Here is a 21,516-nt window from a genome sequence, read left to right on the forward strand (position 1 = left end):
TAAAAAACTAAGCAGAGCATGCCATATTGCCTTTTTAACATTTTTCATGTGTTGCCAAATTGAAAACTTCCAGCTTTGGTATGTGCATGCTGGTATAGGGACACTAGTAAACTTTTCTATATGCAAGCACTGTTCCTTCATCTCTTATAGAGGAGGCACGATTACCTATACATGAAATGATTAGCGCGTCACATGAAATGAATAGTGCGTCACATTTACTTAGGTGTTCACCTTACAGGTGCTATCACATGCAGTGACACTTTGTGAACAGTACTAAGTGCTCAAAATTTATTATTGCTTTTGTACCAGCCTTTAATTGTAAACGAGGGAGCTGCACGACTCGGGATGCTTCTTCTGATTCACTGTAACACTATCCTCGAAAAATGTGTGTTCACTGTGCAGTGGATTAGCATGGTAAAGAGCTCTGCCTTCTTAATTAGCAAGAAATGCAAAATTTTGTGTTTGCTTGCAGTTGGCGCCTTTATGTCAATAAATTCCTACACTGCATGAGGAAAATAAGAATAGAATATTTGAGATCTGTGGAAATATCTGTTTTAAGGCACACTATTTGCAGAACAAACTGACTGCATTGCCAGGCATATCTCTTTTGGCATGTGCAAGTGGCCTCGAGATTGCTTTGAAGGGTATTTTAAAAGGGACGCAAAGTTTGTGAAGAGTTTTGTTTTGGGTGCCCCCCCCCCCCCCCTTTTTTTTTTTTCGTGGCTTAAAGGCAGCCAAAGAATTGCTGTTTAGTGACAGACACTGCTCATTATGTGGCTGTAATTTGCCTGGGTGGAATTTTACAACAAACTGTAAGCAGTGCCACTTAACAGTGAGCTGATTTTGACAAAACGAAGCAGTTGTAATGATTGGAGGGAAGTGTTGGCCGGCGGAAAAGAAAGTTTATTGAGCTGTGCTCTTCTCCCACCCCTACGTCTCAATGCATTGATTTTATTTGATGTAGCTGTAGTCTATAGAAAGCAGAGTCAGCTAGCGTAAGTCGTGCCAGTGACGTTTTCCTTTCATGGCCTCGAAGGTGCCAGGGCAGATGGCAGCAGTTGGAGGGCAGCTATTCTCGGCTAAAGTGTGGCTGATGAGCTCTCCAAGGGGTGCTAATGAACGCTAGCTGCCGCTGCTCTGTTGTGATGCATGAAACGCTTGGGCGTGTCGCATTTAATTAAGGAGTGAGCTCTTGTGCTGTCTGGCTCGTGCTGACTTTGAAAGATAAGAGATATGTCGCTCGAGTTTGTCTGGTCTGCCTGGCTTGTGTTTCTAATATCTTGCATGGGCAGAGCATTAGCCATTTAGAGCTGCTTTTTGCGAGGCTCTTCGGGGTACATTAGTGCGATTAGGGTGAGAGAAAGGTGTGCTTCCCAGCTTGCCTGGTATGTTTAGCTGCTTCATTTAATCATGTAACAAATTGCAGTTTTGACCGCTTTGCTAGTTGTACATACTATGCAGAACACTATGTCTTCGCTGTTTGCTCTTCGTTTAGCATGTTTATCATCCTGTCTCTTTGGTCTTTTTTCTGTCTTGCTCGTTTTCACTGTCTCCTGTGTGTTGTGTCTGTCCCTACTGGTAATATTTGACAGACTGCCTCTTTCACTACTCCTCTTGGGTCTTGTGTGCATTCTCAGTAACAACACCAAATGATAAAACATTAAGCAAAGCAAACTATTAATGAAAAGTATCTGGCTAATTAAAAGCACACCCCAGGCTCTTACCAGCAGCTTTGCAGTATATAAGCATTGCAGTGGACTTCTCCAGGCGGCCTCAAAGTGCAGCTGCCTAGCGGCAAATTTGTATTCAGCTTTGACCGGACTTTATTACTGGTTTGTGACAAGTATTTCACAGAGAACAGATAAGTCCTGCTTTTTTCAGAGGAAAATCTGAAGGTTCGGTGCACTTTAGAACGTCATTCATGTTTGAGGAAATAAAGTGTTGTGAGCACACTACCGGGAGATTTTAAGTGCACATTGTGTGCATACTGTCTTCAGTTTGTGTCTGAGACCATTGTTAATTAACATATGGACTACGGGCCTACTCTTTATTATTTTTTTCCATGGCTTCACAGTGGCTGTTCTGATGAAGCTAAATCTAATGGTGTTCTACCTTTTTTTATTATTATTCTTCAACTTTTAACTCGTTCCCAGATTTTTCTACTTTTAGCAGTTTTGTTTTTTCGCCGTAGTTTTTCCTCTTTTAACACCCCCTGCTGTGCTGTGTTCTGCCTCTGCTGTGCCCAGGTCGGCCCTCTCTATGCATATGGCTCTCTCCTTTTTGGCTGCTGTTGTGATTTGTTTGTTGGCTGTCGTCACTGGTGTGCGTGTATGTTGTGTGGTTGTGTGGCGACTTGATCTGCAGTGTGCTTAGCGTGTGTGTTTCTGTTTATGTGCGTGCGAGAGAGAGAGAGACAGAGCCTTGCCCTTCTTACATTACGAGTTTCCTCGCCAGACGCTGCTGACACCACGCTTTTTTTTTCTCCCCACCCTCCTTCTCTTTCTCTAATCGCACTTGAACTTGTCACGCGTTAAAGGGGCATAAGGTACGTATGTGCAGCGTTCTCATCCTTCCTGTGTGTGCGTGTGCGTGCGTGCGTGTGTTAGCCCGTGCCTGCACGGCTGTGGTTCCATGAGCTGAGCTGAAAACTTTTTCTTTCCTGCTTTTTGTTTTTTTTTCTGTGCGCCGCTGTGTGCCTGCAGTCTGGTCGGTCCTGTTTGCTAATGGTTGCTTGTGGAATGCTGGTCAGTTGCTAAAAGTCCTTCCTGTAACTGTTGTGAGCGTGCTTGTGCCAGGAAAATTGTCAGCTGTCAAACACCAACGGTTGCATCGCTCGTGAAGAATGATACAGACAGCTCGTCTCGCCTGGACTGCTATACTTCGCTAACATGCACTCAGTCCTCGTACGGTGGCATCACTTGTTGTCATCTATTACTGGTGAACTGGTAGAAAACTGTTAAGTTTATCTCGTAAAGCTCACGGATGGGAAGAAATGTTTGGGCTTTCCTATTGATAGCTGGTTGTTTGGTTGTTAGCCGTGAAATCTTGCTGTTTCAGTCTTGACGTCTCCATACATAACATAAAACAAACAATATGAGCAAACATGGCACTGTACTAAATGCCTCACCGAATGCCACGTCTCTGCAAAGGTTGAATCTGTTTGAGCCGGTGGTTTTGGAATAGGGAGCAGTTGCACTTGTTTTCTTTAGCTCTGCAAGAGTATTTTAGTCAGAACTATGCCGATTCAGTGCACACATTTGTTGGTTGCTCTTGCAGTCGTCATGTGTTAGCTGTACTCGGAGTGGGCACTGCGTGCTTTCTGAAATTACTTTATTTTTTGCTTACATCTAAGTTGAAAATTGAGCACTGTAAACGTTGGATTCTGAAAACTTGACCAGGTTTTGGGAAATGACAAGTGTGAAGCTTGGCACAGCAGAATGTTTAGCAGAGTCGTCCTCTTCCTTTCTCTGACGTACATCAAACGCACACTCATCATGTGTACAGGTTCAGTGGTTCGAAGTGTTCCTGTCGAGGAGGCAGTCTCACTTGACCTAGCTTTGTGCAGCCGGCCAGGGCAGTGCATCTTTTATTGCGAATTCCATCTCTGTTTCGTGTTGTCCTGGTTTCTTCTGTTGGTCTGATTATATGGATACCTAGCATTTGTTAGAATGGTGATGTGGATACTCAGCATGGCATGCGTCGTGTCTGTTTTGCTTGTGGGCCTGTTTTCTGCTTGTTCGTGTGCAACCTGAATGTGCACTTTGTTGTACGGTTAAATGGGGGGCACTTGAGCATTGGTTTGCCTGTACCTACTGTCTTGCCATTTGACAAGAAGCACAGTTGTGTTATGCTGACTATTACGGCAGTACAATGATTATATGCCCATGCCAACCCCACTATTGCTTGCTTTTTGTTGTAACTATACACAAACTAGTTAAATATGAGCATCATTCAGCTTTGTTTCACGTGTAATCGGTCATGTCAGGGACCTTGTGAGACCATGTTTCGTGTGCGATGCTAAGGTTACTAATACATTTCATTGAGACAGAAGCATCAGTGCATTGCCTAATGTAGCTACCCTTTCACCAAGGCATGTAGCTCCGGCTGTGCTAGTAGTTAATTTATGGCTGTGCATGTCACTGTGCAATTATAGCTGCGCTAAAATATGCACAGCCTAAGCAGTGGCCAGTCCTGATAACATTTAGAAGGATTATTCAGTGCTGTTAAAGGCAGCCAGCTTATTGAGATCTAATAGTAGCGCAGAAAGGCATGAACTGAGGGAGGGAAACGAACATAGCACTGACTTTCAACAGATTTATTGGAAAAAGGGGGGGGGGGGGGGGGGGGGGGGGTATGCACATTTTCATATCATATGATTCAGCCGAAGTCAAAATGTCATATGCGCATGTGCCGGTTTTTTCTCATAACAGAGCATTGACAAAAACAGTAGCAAGAAACAAGCAATCACAAAAACCCAGCACAGGTGAAGCATACACCATGAGCACGCACATGCCTCACGGCTAAACAAACGAAAACGACAAATGCAAAAGTCAGGTTGAGCTGTATATAGGCTTTCGTTGTCAAAATGTAAAGCATGAATGAGCATGATTAAGTTGTGTGTCGTTAGCCTTAAGATTTCCACCCGATATAAAACCGGCATACAAGAAAAGAAAAACATGCTAAGTGTTTTGAATAAACTACGCTGATTACAGGATCCCAAGTTCTTTTTCACTGAGCATTACCGAAGGTGCACTGACAAATACGTCCTTTTTCTGTTTGATGGCTCTTGCCATGGTCCTCAAAAAATTGCGGTGCAGTGGGTGCAAAAATGAAGGGACTGCTTATTAGATGTATGTTCCAGCTAGGCGCAAAAGCTTGAGGAAAAGATGTACCGCATGGTACAGTTAAAATAATAAAAAGTGCATGTCTAAACTATATGCCATGTCATTCAGACCTAACTTCCCGTGTCCCGCTTTGGGATCTCAGAAACATGGTCAGTGAACTTTTTCTGCTGGAATTCATAGATCTCCCACTTCGCGCGTGCGTTCAGCTCTGTTCTTTTGCATTTAATCCCACCATTCCTGGAGCCAGACTAACTTTGAGTTCTAGAGGCACCTGATTCTTTATGCTTGTTTACCATGTGCTCTGTCTGGTCTGCAAGGTTATACTGTGTGCGAGGGAGTTGAGTTGGCAGGCACGGCGGGGTTTTATTCGGAAGGCCATCTAGCCACCATCCCTGGCGCCATTGGTATGGGTTCTAATGAGACACATCCTGTAAGCTGAAGTACAGTTTAGAATGATGGCTAACCAACTGCGAAGACCTCAGGCCTTCTGAGAGACGCATTGTGAACGAAGCCGATATGCGGACCGCTAGGGCTTGGAGAGGGGTAGAATGTGGCAGTTTTGCATTGCAGCAGTGACTAAAATCAGAAGTGTATCCTGGACGAGACCTGTGGTCCCGGTTGTGTGCTCGTCACCTTTCTGTTGTTGCTCTAGTTGAATTGTAAATGCATGTTTTAACTCTTACCAAAAAGCATAAATGGTGTCATGGAATATACATCGTATTGTGGTTCTTTCTGTGCTTTGTTTTATCGATCGCCCTGCTTACATTCAGCAGAACTGACCACAACCGCATCTGGTAGCTTTTTTGTACTGTGGCCTCTCTTTGCGCCATTCTCGCTCCACCCAGATGACTCCCGGTTTCCTCCTTTTGGTGCCTTTCTCGCTTAACTGACTCTCACTCAGTTGCTTTACGTTCCCCTCCACTCTTGCGCATTTTTTCTTGTTCGAAAAAGATGACATGCCTGCTTGGCTCTCTCCTACTACAATGGACTCATTCAGGTATACAGCCATATCGGGTGCCATGCAGGTTAGCGGGTGGCATGCCCTTTAACATGCTTTCAAACTGCTGTGCTTTTCCTAAATTGTTGTCCGTGTATTAACATGGCAAAAAATACATGGTCCTCAATGGGATTCGTGCATTCCCATCTTGTCCATTGTCCTGGCAGAGAGTTTTAATATTAACGAGGCATAAATACATTGAAAAGGATTGGTCGCCAGATAAACTGTTCATAATTCAGGTCACCCATATTAACGAGGCTCATATTAATGGGACACGACTGTATTCTTGCTGTGCCGAACTTTCCTTAAACCGGCTAAACCTGTAAGGCAGAGTGGGAGTTGTTCTTGAGTCAGTCGCGTTCTGTGAAACGTTTTCCAAAATTTTGCAGTTGAACGAATATGGGACTATGAGGGAAGTCTCCCAGAACACTAAATTCAGAACATTTTTTCAACGCTGGCATCTTATTCTGAAAGTCCAAGAACATAATATGATGTGGTCAGTCGCAGATGCTATTGCTAAGTCTGGATCCCTCAATGCATGGGCAAGTGGTATGAAGATTGTCCATGAACCACTTCGCAATGTTTGTAGACAGCTTCTTGTTATTCTTATCAGGTTTTCCCGACAAGGTCATGTACAGGGTTGTCCACTCTTAGTGTGTACAGGCATGCTTTCTCTGAAGCATGCATCCGAGGTGACCTCACATCGAAGCAAAGCAGTGCAGCCACAGAGAGACACCAAGGAAAGGCTTCACATAGTTGGCTGCTTTGCTTCAATGTGCGATCATATCGAAGGCACTAGTGCTCTGAAGAGAACACATGCATGTTCGCAGTAAGTGTGGACAACTGCGTACATGACGATATTTTTACACAACCAGTTTTCTGAATTGTTATTTCTGGAAGAAAGATTTCAGGTTACGTTTGATAATCACTGAATTTGATTATGAAGGGGTATTATTAGAAGCCCGCACGTTACTAGGTGCCGCAGGTGATGCCAGTGAGGACATACGCGCTTTCAAAGCGTCAAGCCAACAGACAGTGAAAAAAATTTGACTGGTTCTTTTTTTTTTTTGTCCATTCAGGAGTATAGCACACGTGCAAACCATGGGCTGGTTTTCAGCAGCCATCAACTGAAGTGCGTGGTAGACTCACGCCAGGAACTGTTGTTAGGCCCAACTTAGACTTATCCTGCTTAGGATAGTTATTGTGCCTGTCCTGCTGTTACTTCTTCAAACAAGGAAGGAATTCATCAACCACGCTTTTATATCTGCAATTCTTAGGTCGCAAAACTAGGCTGGTTGTTGATTGGATGAAGTGTGATGTTAACCATACTGTCCACGTGCTAGGGACCCTTGCCATTATGACGAAGGACAAACCTTGGCTGCCATCAGCTAGGAAGATAGGGAAGATAGGGCAGTTTGTGCATGAGCTCACCAGCATATCCAGGGTACAGTAAGGAAAAGATGACGAGGTCAGCAGTATGACTCAGGGACATTTGGTGCAGCACCCTCGAGGATGCTAGCAGCAGGGTGCCTGGTCAACTGTGGGATATACATACCTCGGATAAGCAATGTGCCTGTATTGCTTTGTGTTGTTGACTCATTTGCTGCGTCCTCGCAATGACTTCTTCGGATCAGTTTGGAATCTTTCTCATCATTATTGGTACTGATGGCTCGAAATATTAGTGTCCATTCCATTTTGAACTGGGTGTCTTACTCTGCTGTGGCTAGCTTTTCAGAATGTTAGAGTTGATCACCAATCACATTAGCAACATTGCGACAAGAACAGAATTCTCTACTTCTACTGCTTTTTTTTTTTTTTTATTATTATTAAGATTGGTGAAAACATGACTTGCATCATTTACACCCTCTTTTGCACTCGACTCGTTTGGTATAACTAATATTTAGTTGCTTGATAAAGAGTAAGCAGTTTTTGAGGTTACTTCTTTGATCTGAAGGATGGAAAAAAGGAAGGGCTTATTGTTTTCTGAGCCATTAAAATGGCTTGCGCATACTATGTATCCTTCCTTTTCTTTCCCTGTATCCTGTAGCATCAACTCAGTGGTGAGCTTTGTCGAATGTGTACTGGGACTCCCATGCAATTGGCGGTGTTCCCTTTTTCTTTTCTACAGTTGGTACTTTGGCAAGATCAAACGCATTGAGGCTGAAAAGAAGCTCCTGTTGCCCGAGAACGAGCATGGGGCCTTTCTGGTGCGAGACAGTGAGAGCCGCCGGAACGACTTCTCCCTATCAGGTGAGTTGGCTTTTCCCCCTTCGCCTTGATGGCAATGGGATGCTTTTGCTTAGTGGGCCCTTGTACAAGCAAAATACAAAGCATCACTCTGGATAAGTTCCCTCGAGAATTCAGTCCACAATGTATCACTGCAGGCGATCTAAGAAAGGAAATACTTTTTTTTTTTCAACAAGCACACTGAAGTGGTACATTTACATTTATTGCCGTGCATACTGATGAAGTATGCTTCTAGAATTTTGCACTCTTCTCTGCCCCTACCTCTGCCAAGAATGCTAAGATTTCTGAATAGAGGGTAGTAACCACACTTGCCACAATGGCGAGGAAAATTTGCTCCATCATCGTCCATCATCAACAGAACCCAAGGTCTTGTGATGTTCGTGCAGCTGATCATTGATACATTGGCCTATTTGGCTGATGTCAGCATTTCTGCTAGCGGGCACTTATTGACCTCATATGTGGCATGTGGCGTGAACAGGTTCTCATGCTGTGTTGAACAGGATTTATTAACCGTCATCTTGAGATGTGTGAGCAAGGCAGAACAGAGAAAAAAAAAGCAGGTCAAGATATCTTAACACAGCATGTTTTGCGAGAGTCAAAGAGTAGGAAAATGTTGAAGCATACTTCATCCGTATGCACGGCAATAAATATATCGGTACCACTTCAGCGTGATAGTTGGAAAAAAAAATTGTTTTCTTAGATCGCACGTGATAGATACACTATTTATCTTCCCCTTGTTATTTCTGAATGACCTGTTAGCCTTGCTGAGGGATTGCTGTTTCATTAAAGCACAGTAGCAAGTCTAGCCGCCGTGGTGCATGTTTTTCTCTCGTCCTTGGCCTTTTTTCAACTGGTTCTCCTCTTCATCACATACCAAGTGGCCCAGATTTCTGTTTCGTTATGGAGTTTAACATCCCAAAGCGACTCGGGTTTTCAGAGACATCACAGTGGAAGGATCCGGAAATTTCGACCACCTGGGATTCATTAAGATGCGCTGACATTGCACAGAACATAGGCGCCTTGCTTTTCACCTCCATCAAAAAGCGGCCGCCATGGCCGGGGATTTTTTCCCCCATCTTTGGGCACAGCAGTCAGGCACCTTAACCACTGCCCCACCACGGTGGGGAGGCCCAGATTTTCACTCTTCTCATATGTTCTTTATTACAGTGGGTAAGTCATAGCGCGCCCCGGTCTTTTCACGCCACAGGCGAGCGCAAGTCAAATCGCTTACATGAGCCAAGCTACACAGCTAAAGAGCACATGCTTTCAATTTACCAGTAACCATCTTCCTGGGTAGCCTTCTGAATCTGGCAGGCTAGCAAGTGTGGGAATTTGTAGTCTCAACATTAGTGGCAATGGTGGTGCTATTTACCATTCAAGCAGCTCCACCATACAGGTTCCTTTACATACAGCCCTGTCTGTGCACAACAGTTATATGTGTGGCTGGTTGGTGATGTGGTAGTGAAGCCAAACTTTTTTCTTTGCAATTTTGTGACACGCAGTCAGAGATGGTGACACGGTAAAACACTACCGCATTCGGCAGCTGGACGAGGGTGGCTTCTTCATTGCCCGGCGGACAACATTCCGCACCCTGCTCGAGCTGGTCGACCACTATGCCAACGAGGCTGATGGCCTCTGTGTCAACCTGCGCAAGCCCTGTGTCCAGGTGCGCTTTTTCTCTCTCCCTCACTCTCTACATATTTGGTTTAATTTATGTGGGCATTTTTTTTTCTTGGCATGCCAGGCAAAGATTGGTTCTTGATCTTCCAGCTGCTTGCTTTCAAGGCCTTGTAACTTTCAGAGGCCGGTCCTGCAAATGTGCTCTTGTGTAGGGTTGATGCGGGAAAGGCAATGGGGTTAACATTAGGCATTTAAACCAATTTGCAAGAGCTTATTCGTGATAACTTCTTGCTGTTGTTGCTCAAAGACTTGCAAATGTGTGAATACCAGTGTCCTGGCAGGCTGATTCTGACATAACCTTCCCATGTGAAACGCCGCGAGAGACCCAAGTCGGCAGCTCCTGCCACGGTGCCACTGTGCCACGCCGACGGCTTGAGAACCTACAGTAGCGTAGCTTTTGCTACAAAACTTTCCTTCTTCGCTATGTTTGAAAGAAGCATGAACTTGACCTATGAAGAAATCATTTTTCAGGTTAAGTGTGTCTCTGTAATGTGCAGTCGTGAGTAAATGTGGTATACAACACTCATCCAGTGACAGAGCTCGGGAAAACTGCATCGAAATGCCATCTAGTGACAGCGTAAGAGACAGCGACATCGACGCATGAATGTGGATAAAATAGGGCATCTCGATCTTAGATAGCTGTTGCTAGACAAAGTTGGGATGCAGTTTTATCGAGCTCCGCCACCGGTTGAGTGTTGTATACCACTTTTGCTCACGACTGTACACAGGTAAAAAATGGCACTATGGATAGAGCAAGATGTGACAAAGTTTTAAACAGATAGAAAACGCTGTAGGCATGAGATAGCAGAATGAATGCATAAATACCTTAAATTGTACTTTCTGCTAAAAATTTGAAAGAAAGGGTTCTGTGTTCAGGGGACAATGAGGCAAGGTAATTCACCTTGGCTATTTAAATTTGCCATTAGGTGCATGTGCTATAAATAGGGGACAATGAGGCAAGGTAATTTACCTTGGCTGTTTAAGTTTGCCATTAGGTGCATGTGCTATAAATAAACGCTGCACTGTTTTGTGCCTTTCCTGGCAGCTTGTCTGATCTTTACTGTCCAGAATCTACTCACAAGTAGTTAACCAGAGCTTTTAACAATGGGTGTTCATCCACATCTCAAATAGTAGCTGTTGTTATATGTATTTTGCCCCAAGCATTATTTTCAGGTCATGTATAGTGGACTGGTCTTTTGGTAGTCTGCATTAGATGGCCACTGTCTATGGGTGCCAACAAAGAATTTTATGTCCTTATGACTATTTCTTTTTTTTTTTTTTTTTTTTTTCCCCGTAGTATGTAATCAAACCTGTGTAGCATTCTGAAGTTTATGTTTGCAGCTGGCTTGTAGGTCTGCCTTCTCATGAGCAAAATGCGGAACCCGTCACTGTTTGGTTACAGTGCCTTTTATTTTGCCTTGGGTTAACCGTTTTGCGCCTGTCGCGTAGTTGCGGCTTCGGCGTTGACAGAGTTTCTTTGTTGTGTCATCTCCTGCCATCGCTCTGCTCATTTTGCTCCCCCCTCTCTTTTTCTCCTTCCTCTTTTCCTCCATCTCTTCTCTCCACACAGGGGACCCTCTATCGAGGCGTCTTGCAGGTAGTCTTTCCCGAGTTTGCCGATTGGCTTTCTTTTCTTCACCAGTGTGTATGTCTTGTGCTTGGCAAACGCTGGCATCGAGCAGCTGTCCTAGCTTCCTCGTTGCGTGCATGCGAAGCTCTCATCGCTTGTCCTCGTCAGCCTTGAAATCACTCTTGACTCTCTTGCTCTCTTCCTTCCTCACTGCTGCAGCAGCACGCTTCTTCAACACCTCTCTACTAACTTCACACCATAGGTGGACGGGCTTGCAAGAGGCTTGGTCTTTCGGCTATCTTTCTTGCTTCGGCAATGGCTTAATGCACCAGATGGTGGTGTCCATAGATGACAGGTTGGTCTGAGACCAGGTGTGGATAACCTTGTCTGTGGCTCCAATGGTAACCAGCCTCCACTGCTGAGCTACTTTGCTGTGCATACTCCGCTAGAGTATGTGCTCACTGATGTGCTGTTGGAGTAAAGTAATCAGACTTGCCGAGTTGAGGTATCTTGCTGATCAGCTCTTGAGCTGTGTTCTAAAGAAGCAGAATAGTTGGTCGTCATTGTATTTTTGAACTTAATAAGGCTGACAACAGTTTAGCTTCTTCTGGAGGTCAACTCTGTTTGCTCTGGCTCTCGTTGTGACATGGAGACTCCTTTTGCTTGAAATTATTTCTCTGTGTTACCTAAATAGGCAGCATTATTCCTGTGGAACCATCTCATTCCTTTCTCTCGTATGAGTTGTCAGTTTAAGGGGCATTTCTTAGACTCTTTGGGAGAGGTGGGGTCACTGTGGTTGTTCTTCTCTTATGTTTAGTTTTTAATTCTTACTGGTGTTTTTTTGTTAAGCTCTTTGACTGAAGTTGTTTAGCAGTGGTGAAATTGAGCTGCATAACCTATGGAACTGTTTCTCTGTTTTACACTGCCATTGCCATTTTTCCCCCTTAAGGCATTGTCCTCAGACGTCACCTGGCGACTTCGGTTGTGTTTCCCATGAAGTTCATTAAGTTCGATGACATTTTTCACCCTTAAGGCATTGTCCTCAGGCCTCCCCTAGCGACTTCGGTTGTGTTTCCTATGAAGTTCATTAAATGCGATGACATTGGGGCAACACCTTTGTTTTTGTTGTTCTAGGTGCCTTTTTTTTTTCTTTTCCTCTTCCGCAGCAGTATTTTGTCGGTGGTACAAGAACTGAGCATCAGCTTAATTCGTGGAGCAAGCACCATTTGCTATTGCTGTGCACTTCTTGCGCCTTCTCACAGTATTTTTGTTTTTTTTTTTCAATATCACCTTGCATACTGGCAGCCCTTGGCAATCCCCAGTCAATGCAACCTGTAACCTTCACCTGTACAGCATGTGCAGCTTTTATTACCATGCACTGAGTGAGTGCCACTGACTGTATTAAGGACTTGGCTACTTCAAATGTCATCTTCTTTCATGTACAGTCTTTGTCAAAAATATACGGCCCAAGGGTTTTGCTTCTAAGTGCCATAACGGAGCTCATTGCACATCTCCAGCCTTCGACATTTCCTATATGACAAATGTCATCCTCACTCTTCTCTAGCTTACTTGCATATTCCAGTATTGCTTCCATGAGCCTCGTTACAGGGCATAGAAGTGAACCCCCTTGGGTGGTATATTCTTGGCAATGTCTTTATATAGGGATGAGGAGAGTACCTGCACCTGACAAACTTCAGTGCATACCATGAAACTTGCTTTTAAAATAGTTTGCTGCAATTGTTCTGCTGCTCATTTTGAGCACTTGCTTAGGCCTCCTGAGCACATTCTGCTGACACAAACAAGTTTACATTGTTTAAAGACAGACTGACAGGCAGAAGTAGGAAAAATGTCAATGCTGAGGCTGCCCTGCTTTTTTTTGTTGATGTTTTAATTCCTCTTACACTGTGAGCATGTGAGCGCATTCCAGATTGCCTCATTCTGTTCTTTGTCAACAGGCAGGTCTCTGTAAACATTTTAGGATTACCAATTAGGGGCTCAAGTGCAGTCAGTTCAATGCTCAGTAATCTAGTGCAAGCTCAAGCATATTTGAGGGCTCAGATGTAACCAGTGCCAAGCTTACTGGCGGGCAGGAGGCTGCCATGGTAGTAAACTGCTCCATTTACAAGCATGGCTGCCTTGTTTAGTGCTGAAGCACACGAATCTTCTTCATAAGTGTGCTTTGCTGACGGCCTGAGAGCACTACCATAACACTGGCTGCAGAATAACAGACAGTCATGACAAATGAAGTGTGTCTCATTGTGGAGCCCCTGGTCATTAAGTGTGCGGATTTTTTTGTGTGACACTAACTGCATGAAGATTTGTTTTGTGGATATTTATGCCTGCCAAGAATCTCCGTATTGTTGTGCAGTTTCGATGCACCATAGCCACAGGCTTGCACTTGATGTGTTGAGTGCTAGTCGCTTTGGGTGTTTGTTTTTTTTGTGAGTGCAGTAATTAATGTGGGTGGCGCTTAATCGTGGGTCGAGAAAAGTAATGTTGCATTCCAGCATTGCGCATCCTGCAGCACTTACAAGGGCGTACATGTTTCGTTTTAAACCTGATTCGAGGGAACAGATTTCGGGCTTATGGGCTCGTAAAGTGCAGCCCATGTCAAAACTTGAGCATATCCTAATAGCGAGGCAATCTTGCTTGTCATGTTCAACCAGACAAGTTCTTGTGCTAGCCCTACGGTGAGGATTGCCTTCCTCGTTTGCCATAACAGATGCCAAGAGACTTCGTCACGCAGCGGCAGCAGAGCCTCTTAATTATGAAATTGCAAAGCTTTTATCCCTCTTTTTGCTTTCCACTGGTACTTGAATTTTGAATACTGGATATGCCTTAACTTCTTTCTTGTCTTGCTGATATGAGGCAAGTTCTATGTTCCTTGCATCATAGTGGAAGAATGTTTCCAGTGTTCACTGATAATACCAGTGTATAATGCCATCAGCCTCAGCATTTTTTTTTAGCACGGGTGGTTATGTGTAAATATATTTATCGATGCTGTGGGTGGGTAGTGAATTTGTACAACTTAGTGAGGCCCTGCCTTCGTGCTAGTTTAGCACATCTGAATATTTCCGTTGACAATGCGGTAGAAAGTGCTGCAGTTGATCATATTTTGCCAGGTTTCAAATCACCTATGAACGCTGAACATGGCAAGAGACAAGGCATGCAGGACTGGGTGAACAAGGCAAGCGCTTCTGTAGTGCTTGTTCTGTCCTGTCTTGCTGTCGCTTGTCTTCTCCTATGCTTTCAAATTTCTGAGGCGCTGTACCAAGTGACCTGACATCCAACCTGTGTTAGGCCTTTTTCTGGCCCAGAGGAAAAAGCGCGCTGGGGGCAAATGTGAAAATGGCCGGCTTCATTCAGGTGGCCTCTTCCGAAAGCTCTTCATAGTGAAGGACGAATGCACTGACAGCATTGAATTACAAGGATCCTCACATGATCGAACTTGTCCGCCTTTACTACGGCAGGTGGAGAAGCCCATGACCAGCGGTCTGTCGCATTCAACGCGTGACCAGTGGGAGATTGAGCGCAGTTCACTCAAGTTTGTCCGCAAGCTGGGACAGGGCCAATTTGGCGAAGTCTGGGAGGGCCTGTGGAACAACACCACCCCCGTGGCCATCAAGACACTCAAGCCTGGCACCATGGATCCCAAGGTGGGGCTGGTGTCACTGCATATCGCGGTGGTGGGATACAACTATAGAATGAAGCGGCAGGTACCCCTCACGGAGGCCACCAGACTGTAGCGTCGACCGATTTCTAGATGCCGTGGTTAATCCCCTTTAATCTTGCCACCCCCTACGGTTTTATGCTAGCTTGTTCCAAAGAGGTTAACTGAAACGTCATGAGAATTTGCCCGACTTTATTGAAGGGCTTTGGTCAAAGAGTATGTGCCACTTCGTTCTAGAGTTATATCCAGATATAGGCCACTTGGCATTATTGTTCTTTTTGTGTTGTTGTTTTCCAAGTTTAACAGCGAACTTTTATGATGTCCTATTTTATGGAATGGAGCTTTCTCAGTATTTTGGAAAGGATGTGTTTCCACCTTGTAGTTGCTATGGAGATAGGTTGTGTAGCACTATTGCAAGCATTCGCTTACCTCAGATGTACTTCTCACTAGAGTGATTAGCTTTTTTCTCATATGGAGACATTGTTAAAGTGGCATTGCACTTAGTTTCAGGAGTGGAATTCGTTAATCTTCATTCTGTTAACGAAGATCCATCCTTTGCGAGAGTAGCCTTTCAACGCAGCGCTACAAATTTTTTTTGTGTGTGCAGTTGTTGTAAATGGCAGTGTGCTTGGAATAACTAAGTAAATAAACAGTACTTGGTAAAGCTTGCATTGGTTGCAAGGAAGTCATGCACATGCCAGGAATGTTTTAGGAAAGTTATTTTGTGCCACCTTAACGTAGGATGCACACACATTACACATCGCTTCATACTGACAAACCAAGACAAACCCCTATGTGTGAAGCATGCAGAGATGAACTTGCTCTAAACCATGTCTTATACTCGTGTAGCAAATTTAAAACACTGAGGGGAAAAATTTTACAAGAGTACAGTAAGCACATCCTTTTTCATCCAGTATTGATTTTAGGAAAGAACGTCCTTGTTGACTTGTCCTGTACTTTTAATTTCTAAGAGCAGATGTTTTCAGCAATTTGTAGGTTGCAGCAATTTGTAAGAGAAAGCTTAAAAACGCGCCTGTAAGAACTAAAATGTTAGCCTACAATTCAATAGTGAGATCTAAGTTAGAATATGCTTCCGAACTTTGGGACCCGCATACTATGAAGGACACTAAAGAACTCGAGCGAGTCCAGAAAAAAGCAGTGCGATTTATATACGGGAAATATGCCAGGAAGGATTCGCCGTCCTCAATAATGCTACAAAATAGAATACAGACACTCGAAATAGGCAGAAAAATTAATCGTCTTGTACTACTACATAATACTCTTTCTGGAAAAAATAATATGATGCTACCAGCGTCCTTATGTCGGCCTTCTAAGAGGAGAACACGACACAGTCATGAGTATTTGCTCGCACCGATCTTCGCGAAAACAAACGCTTACATGTACAGTTTTTTTTCCCTCGAACGGTGAACGAGCGGAATTCACTTCCCATTGGTGTATTTCAGTCCAACGATTTCATGGTGGCATTGCAAAATCATTTTTGTGCAAGTTAGCGATGTTGACGTTTCATTTGTGGTTCTTTTTGTGCTTTATGTTCATTTCATGTTACATTTTATACGCTTTTCTGTGCCTTTTTGTTTGTGAATAGCCCCTCCTGCTTGGGCCAAAGTATTGGCCTGCAGTATTACTAAATAAAAATAAATAATAATCTTATAAGGTTGAATTACAGAGCAACACAACTGTGGAAACCAGTAAAAGAAAGAAGATTATTAACCATTTAAAGAAATAAACAGCAGAATCCAAGCTTACAGGCATGGTCAGAGCTGGCATCATTGATAGCCGAAGGCGAAGCCTCTGCTCATCGTTTTCACTTCTTTCGTATGTCGTACACAAATGCTTCAACCTATTGCGTGCCAAGTGGAGCACACAAGCTGCTGTGCATTGGCATTCATACTGCAAAAATTCAGCAAATTGGCAAGGGTATTGAGAAGCAGTTGGGCACAGAGATAAATGTTATCTTCTAAAATTTTTTCTCTGGTAAGCTGGCAGTGAGCAGAAAATTGACACCTGTCCTCACTAAATGTGCAACTGTTTGTGGTACCAGACATGGCAGGGAGATTGATTTGTGATGCTAATGATATTCATTTCTGCTTACTGACTCATAAGATGCCTTAAAAAGGACACTGCGCGTTTTTTCGAGGGCTGACGAAGTTCTGTGCAGTGTTCGATGTGTCTGCTGGAAAGGGAAAAAAATGCAGGAGCGCTGGGATTAGAATCCAATACACTCCGTGTGCAGAGCAGATGCTCTGCCACTCACTTGCAGCTCTTTGGCTCACTTGTAACTTTGGTGTGGAAGTAGCGTGCCCAAGGCCTGCGAACCTATGTGGCCACTAGCTCTTTTTTTCCAGGGCAGGCATGGATGCCAGGACACAGTCAGGGCTATCTGCAGTCAAAACTAAGTGCGGCCGCAGTGAATGGGACGTAATTAAAACTCACTTTGCCCTGGTAGTCTTACACACAGTGTTGTAGCTTACACTTTCTCTGCTAGTCTCTTACCCAAAACTCTCAACTTTGTACCTTTATTATCTCATGCATTCTCATTAGCGAAGTGCAAATACTCTAGGAGCCGCAGATGGGCACCATTAACGCTGCCACAGTGTACCCTCGAAGATGAAGCTCAAGTGTCTCCCAGATGTTTGTGTCTACCCTTGAGAGAGCCTGTGTCTCACAGTAATTACGATTGCGACGACATTTGCAGGACTTCTTGGCGGAGGCGCAGATCATGAAGAAGCTTCGGCACCAGAAGCTGGTGCAGCTGTACGCGGTGTGCACCCTGGAGGAGCCCATCTACATCATCACGGAGCTGATGAAGCACGGCTCGCTGCTCGAGTTCCTGCAAGGCAAGGGCCGCTCCCTGCAGCTGCCCCAGCTCATCGACATGGCTGCCCAAATCGCGGCCGGCATGGCCTACCTCGAGGCCCAGAACTATATCCACCGTGACCTGGCCGCGCGCAACATCCTCGTCGGCGATGCCAACGTTGTCAAGATCGCCGACTTTGGTCTGGCGCGGCTCATCAAAGGTGGGCGTGAGTGGGCCGCTTCTCTCCTTCTCTGCTGCCTGCCTGCCGCCGGACCAGCCAAGCACGGCCCTCTCTCACTCTCTTCCTCCTTCATATCATTCTCACTTGCTCTCTTTTTCAATCACTCATTCACTCACTCACTATATCTCTTCACTGTCGACCCAGAATGCTTGGAGAAAAAAGGTGGTTCCTAACGGCTCCCTGGTGAGAGTTGTGATTAGTATTGTGTTTTGCACCCTTGCGTTGCTTTTCAAAATTTAGCTCAAGAAACGTTTTGCTGTTGTGCCAGGTAAGAGGCAAGTCTGAATTGGAACACCAGGAAAATTTGCTTCTTTCATTCTGTTCGTTAACATGGTGTGACAGATAGCCTGAGCCCTTGCACTCTGCGGTCCTAATGCCACCCACAAGCATTTCATGCAAAATTGTCGATTTGTTTATGCCCCAGAAGTTAGGACTTGTAGTTCATAGTGGGAAGTTTGGCTAGTTGTTTGAACTTTGACATAAAGCGGCACAAAGGTAACATGTGAATGTGGAAACCAAGGAACGATTGTTAACTTGCAGGTGTAGTTGAGTGTGGGGAATTTAATATATATTTATTTACTCATTCATCCATATTTTAGGCTCATTTTCACTTTCTGGTTGACGTATGTTTTCTGATGATGCTTCTTGGCTTCTGCAGTTTTTTTCTATATGGGTGTTTGCTTCAGGGCAGTGTATTTAAATGCACACTCTCTTTTTTTTTTAACAAAATAATCTTCATTTGAAAGTGATCACTTGTCCTCGTGAATTTTGTTTGTCGTCTTTTCTCTGCACTGCTTTATGTCCTGGGAAAAGCGGTTATTCCGCGAGGAGAACTAGAGGACATGGTGTTGCAGCATTTTGTCTGATGTGCCGAGGCAATAGTGATACATTGACTCTGTGTCGAATTCTGCTGTTCATTTTCAAGGCAATAGTATTTGCATTAGAAATTGGCGTGCTATATGTGCTGGTGCCTCGGAAGTGCCGCACATGCAAGATTCGGCTTTCATGCGGCAGTTGTTTGAAGAGCAGTAGGCAGACACATAAGTTGGCTTCGATGACTCTAACTAGTTAGCTGGCATGGATAGAGGATGGATATATGGGATACAGAGCTGCTAGTAGCTTATTGCCATTGGTGAAGGCTTACTGTTCTCATTGGCTGTCTATTAAATTCATGTTGCGATCCATGCAAGGCTCATGGTTCACTGCCTCGTATCATGTGCATCGCCCTGTGCATCCTTTGCAATTCTCAGGGTACTAGGCGTAGTAAGCTTTGACCCTTCCTGCTGGTGTGTATCGGCAACAAGGACTCATTGGCCATAAATTTTGCCAGTTATATGGGCAGGTGTGGCATCTTTTCTAGTCCTGTGGCCAGTCTGGCTTGTGTTTTATAGGTTGTGTATATAAATTTCACTGCTGAAGCCTTCAGCAGTTGACCTAAGGAACGAAATGCCCTTAATAGAGTGCGAAAGAGTCTGTACTCGGGGACACTTTTTCTTGACAATGGAGCCAAAGCTACAGAGCCGAAACGTGTCATCTTCCTATGCAGCTGCATATAGTCGCTAGTTACATGAGCAATGACAAATTGAAATCATAGCGCTAGTTATTTGCAGTATATATTTTAGCACGGAACAGAGTTTCCAAAATGAAGCTGTTATGCCTAACACACTTTTCTTGGTTTCACCGGGTTTTCTCGCCTGATGTCTGTCGCGGGTTTTAGAGACGCCCCGATTTTCCAGACAAGATGGCAACAGCCGGCTGTTCGGGTCGATCCGGTTATTCTGGTTCGTCCACTCCGCAAGGGGTGGAAGCGTTTTCACCAGACGACATTCGAGTCAAGTTAGAAACGTTGGCTATGGAAGCAAACGAAGGAAATGATTTAAAACATCTGTGCAGACCAAAAGCTGCGCGGTCAAACTACTTGGCGGAGTGACACGTATAAAGACGCCCCGCCTCCCTACCTTTGCGCCCATTGCCAAGAAAAAGTGCCCCGAGCATAATGCTGCATTGTATTGTTGCAAACTTCTATGACAAAAGGCTACACAAAAATCTGAAGTGGGACCTACCAGGATTAGGGCTGCAGCACCTCGAGTTAGATGCATGGTGCCAGAGTGGAACTGTGTGCAGGGAGCACTCAGATTTGTCACCAGTTCAGAAAAGAAGAGAAATGCAAAGTCGCATGGTTCATTTGTGCTGACGTGCTGCCAGCAGTTGTTGGCTAGGGTTGGCTAGGGTCAGCAAATGTGCATTCCTTGCAAGCGGTATCCCAAGCTGCACCAGTACATGCTGACATCTGCTTCTGGTCTGCGTGTGTTCTGCAGAGGACGAATATGAGGCACGTGTAGGGGCCCGCTTCCCCATCAAGTGGACGGCCCCCGAGGCAGCTAACTACTCCAAGTTCTCCATCAAGTCGGATGTCTGGTCCTTCGGCATCCTGCTCACCGAGCTGGTCACCTATGGCCGCATTCCCTACCCAGGCATGACCAATGCAGAGGTTTTGCACCAGGTGAGCCAGCCAGCCTTGGCAGCAGTTGAAAAGGGAACTTGGCAGCCAAAGAGGGATCTGCTCTCACAACTTGTTTTGTGGTTAGCCCACTTTTGGAGTGAAGCTTTTAAAAGGGCAGGTTCGCGGTTGTTTTGAAGTAAATTTAGTTTACTTAGACTTTTATTATAGGCTCTCTTCAGTCTTCTGACCTAGATGTCATATTTCAAGATAGAATGATGCTTTGTTTTGGGGCAAACTCATTTTAAAACTTTTTGTTTCATGACTTTAACTGATATAATTTCTATGGGCAACCTTGCTTGTGTGATATCATGAACTACCTACCCATCGATATTCACTCTGCTTTTGCTGAAAGAAAAAAAAATATTTGAGCTTGCTTCCGCTTATGATAGATGAATAATGATCGGAGTTGCTCCTTGAAGCAGTCTGTGACATCATTTATTGGTCATTTGTGTTGCCACATAGTGTTCATAACCTAGTTTCAGCTTCCTCTCTCTTACTGTAATTGTTTGTGTAATTGTTTTGTTTATAACATTGAGGAATCATTTCTCACCTATTGAAGAGAGGTGCAAAGAAAGTCTTCCAATGGACTTAGGGTTAGCTTTTCTTGTGCCTCATCATTATGACTGAGCTGTAGACGAATCCTTTCTTGGCGTAAGTATTATTAATGCTTGAAACCTTCGCACTGCCTGCCACATTGGCTTAATGGCATTGGCATTTGGCTGCTGACCGCATTGTCATGGGATTGAATCCAGCTGCATTTCGGCACAGGTTAAATACAAAAACTGCTGTGTGCTGTAGGCTGTCAGCGTACATTGATGAACCTGTAGGCTGTCCAAGCTAATCTGGTGCCTACCATTGCAATGTCTCTCATAGGCCATATACAGCTTTGGGAAGTTAAGCCTCCTCGAACGATGCCTGCAGAATAGCCTCGTAGGGTTGGGCCTCG

The 21,516-nt window shown here is 44.5% G+C and overlaps 1 protein-coding gene across 2 annotated transcripts in view; it reads left to right on the forward strand.

Moving 5' to 3' along the window:
• Src42A (Tyrosine-protein kinase Src42A) overlaps nt 1–21,516 on the forward strand; it is a 68,664-nt gene that overhangs the window by 40,840 nt on the left and 6,308 nt on the right. Inside the window, exons 2-6 of one of the 2 annotated variants that reach the window (XM_084578898.1) lie at nt 7,970–8,091; nt 9,591–9,754; nt 14,809–14,994; nt 17,725–18,052; nt 20,386–20,570. In XM_084578898.1, the coding sequence (XP_084435024.1) occupies nt 7,970–8,091; nt 9,591–9,754; nt 14,809–14,994; nt 17,725–18,052; nt 20,386–20,570 (985 nt within the window). The remainder of the gene's footprint in view (nt 1–7,969; nt 8,092–9,590; nt 9,755–14,808; nt 14,995–17,724; nt 18,053–20,385; nt 20,571–21,516) is intronic. The other variant, XM_084578899.1, reaches the window with a different exon arrangement.

Source organism: Amblyomma maculatum, chromosome 9 (assembly GCF_055883805.1).
Source record: "Amblyomma maculatum isolate TAMU_Amacu chromosome 9, ASM5588380v1, whole genome shotgun sequence".
Lineage (NCBI taxonomy): Eukaryota > Metazoa > Arthropoda > Arachnida > Ixodida > Ixodidae > Amblyomma > Amblyomma maculatum.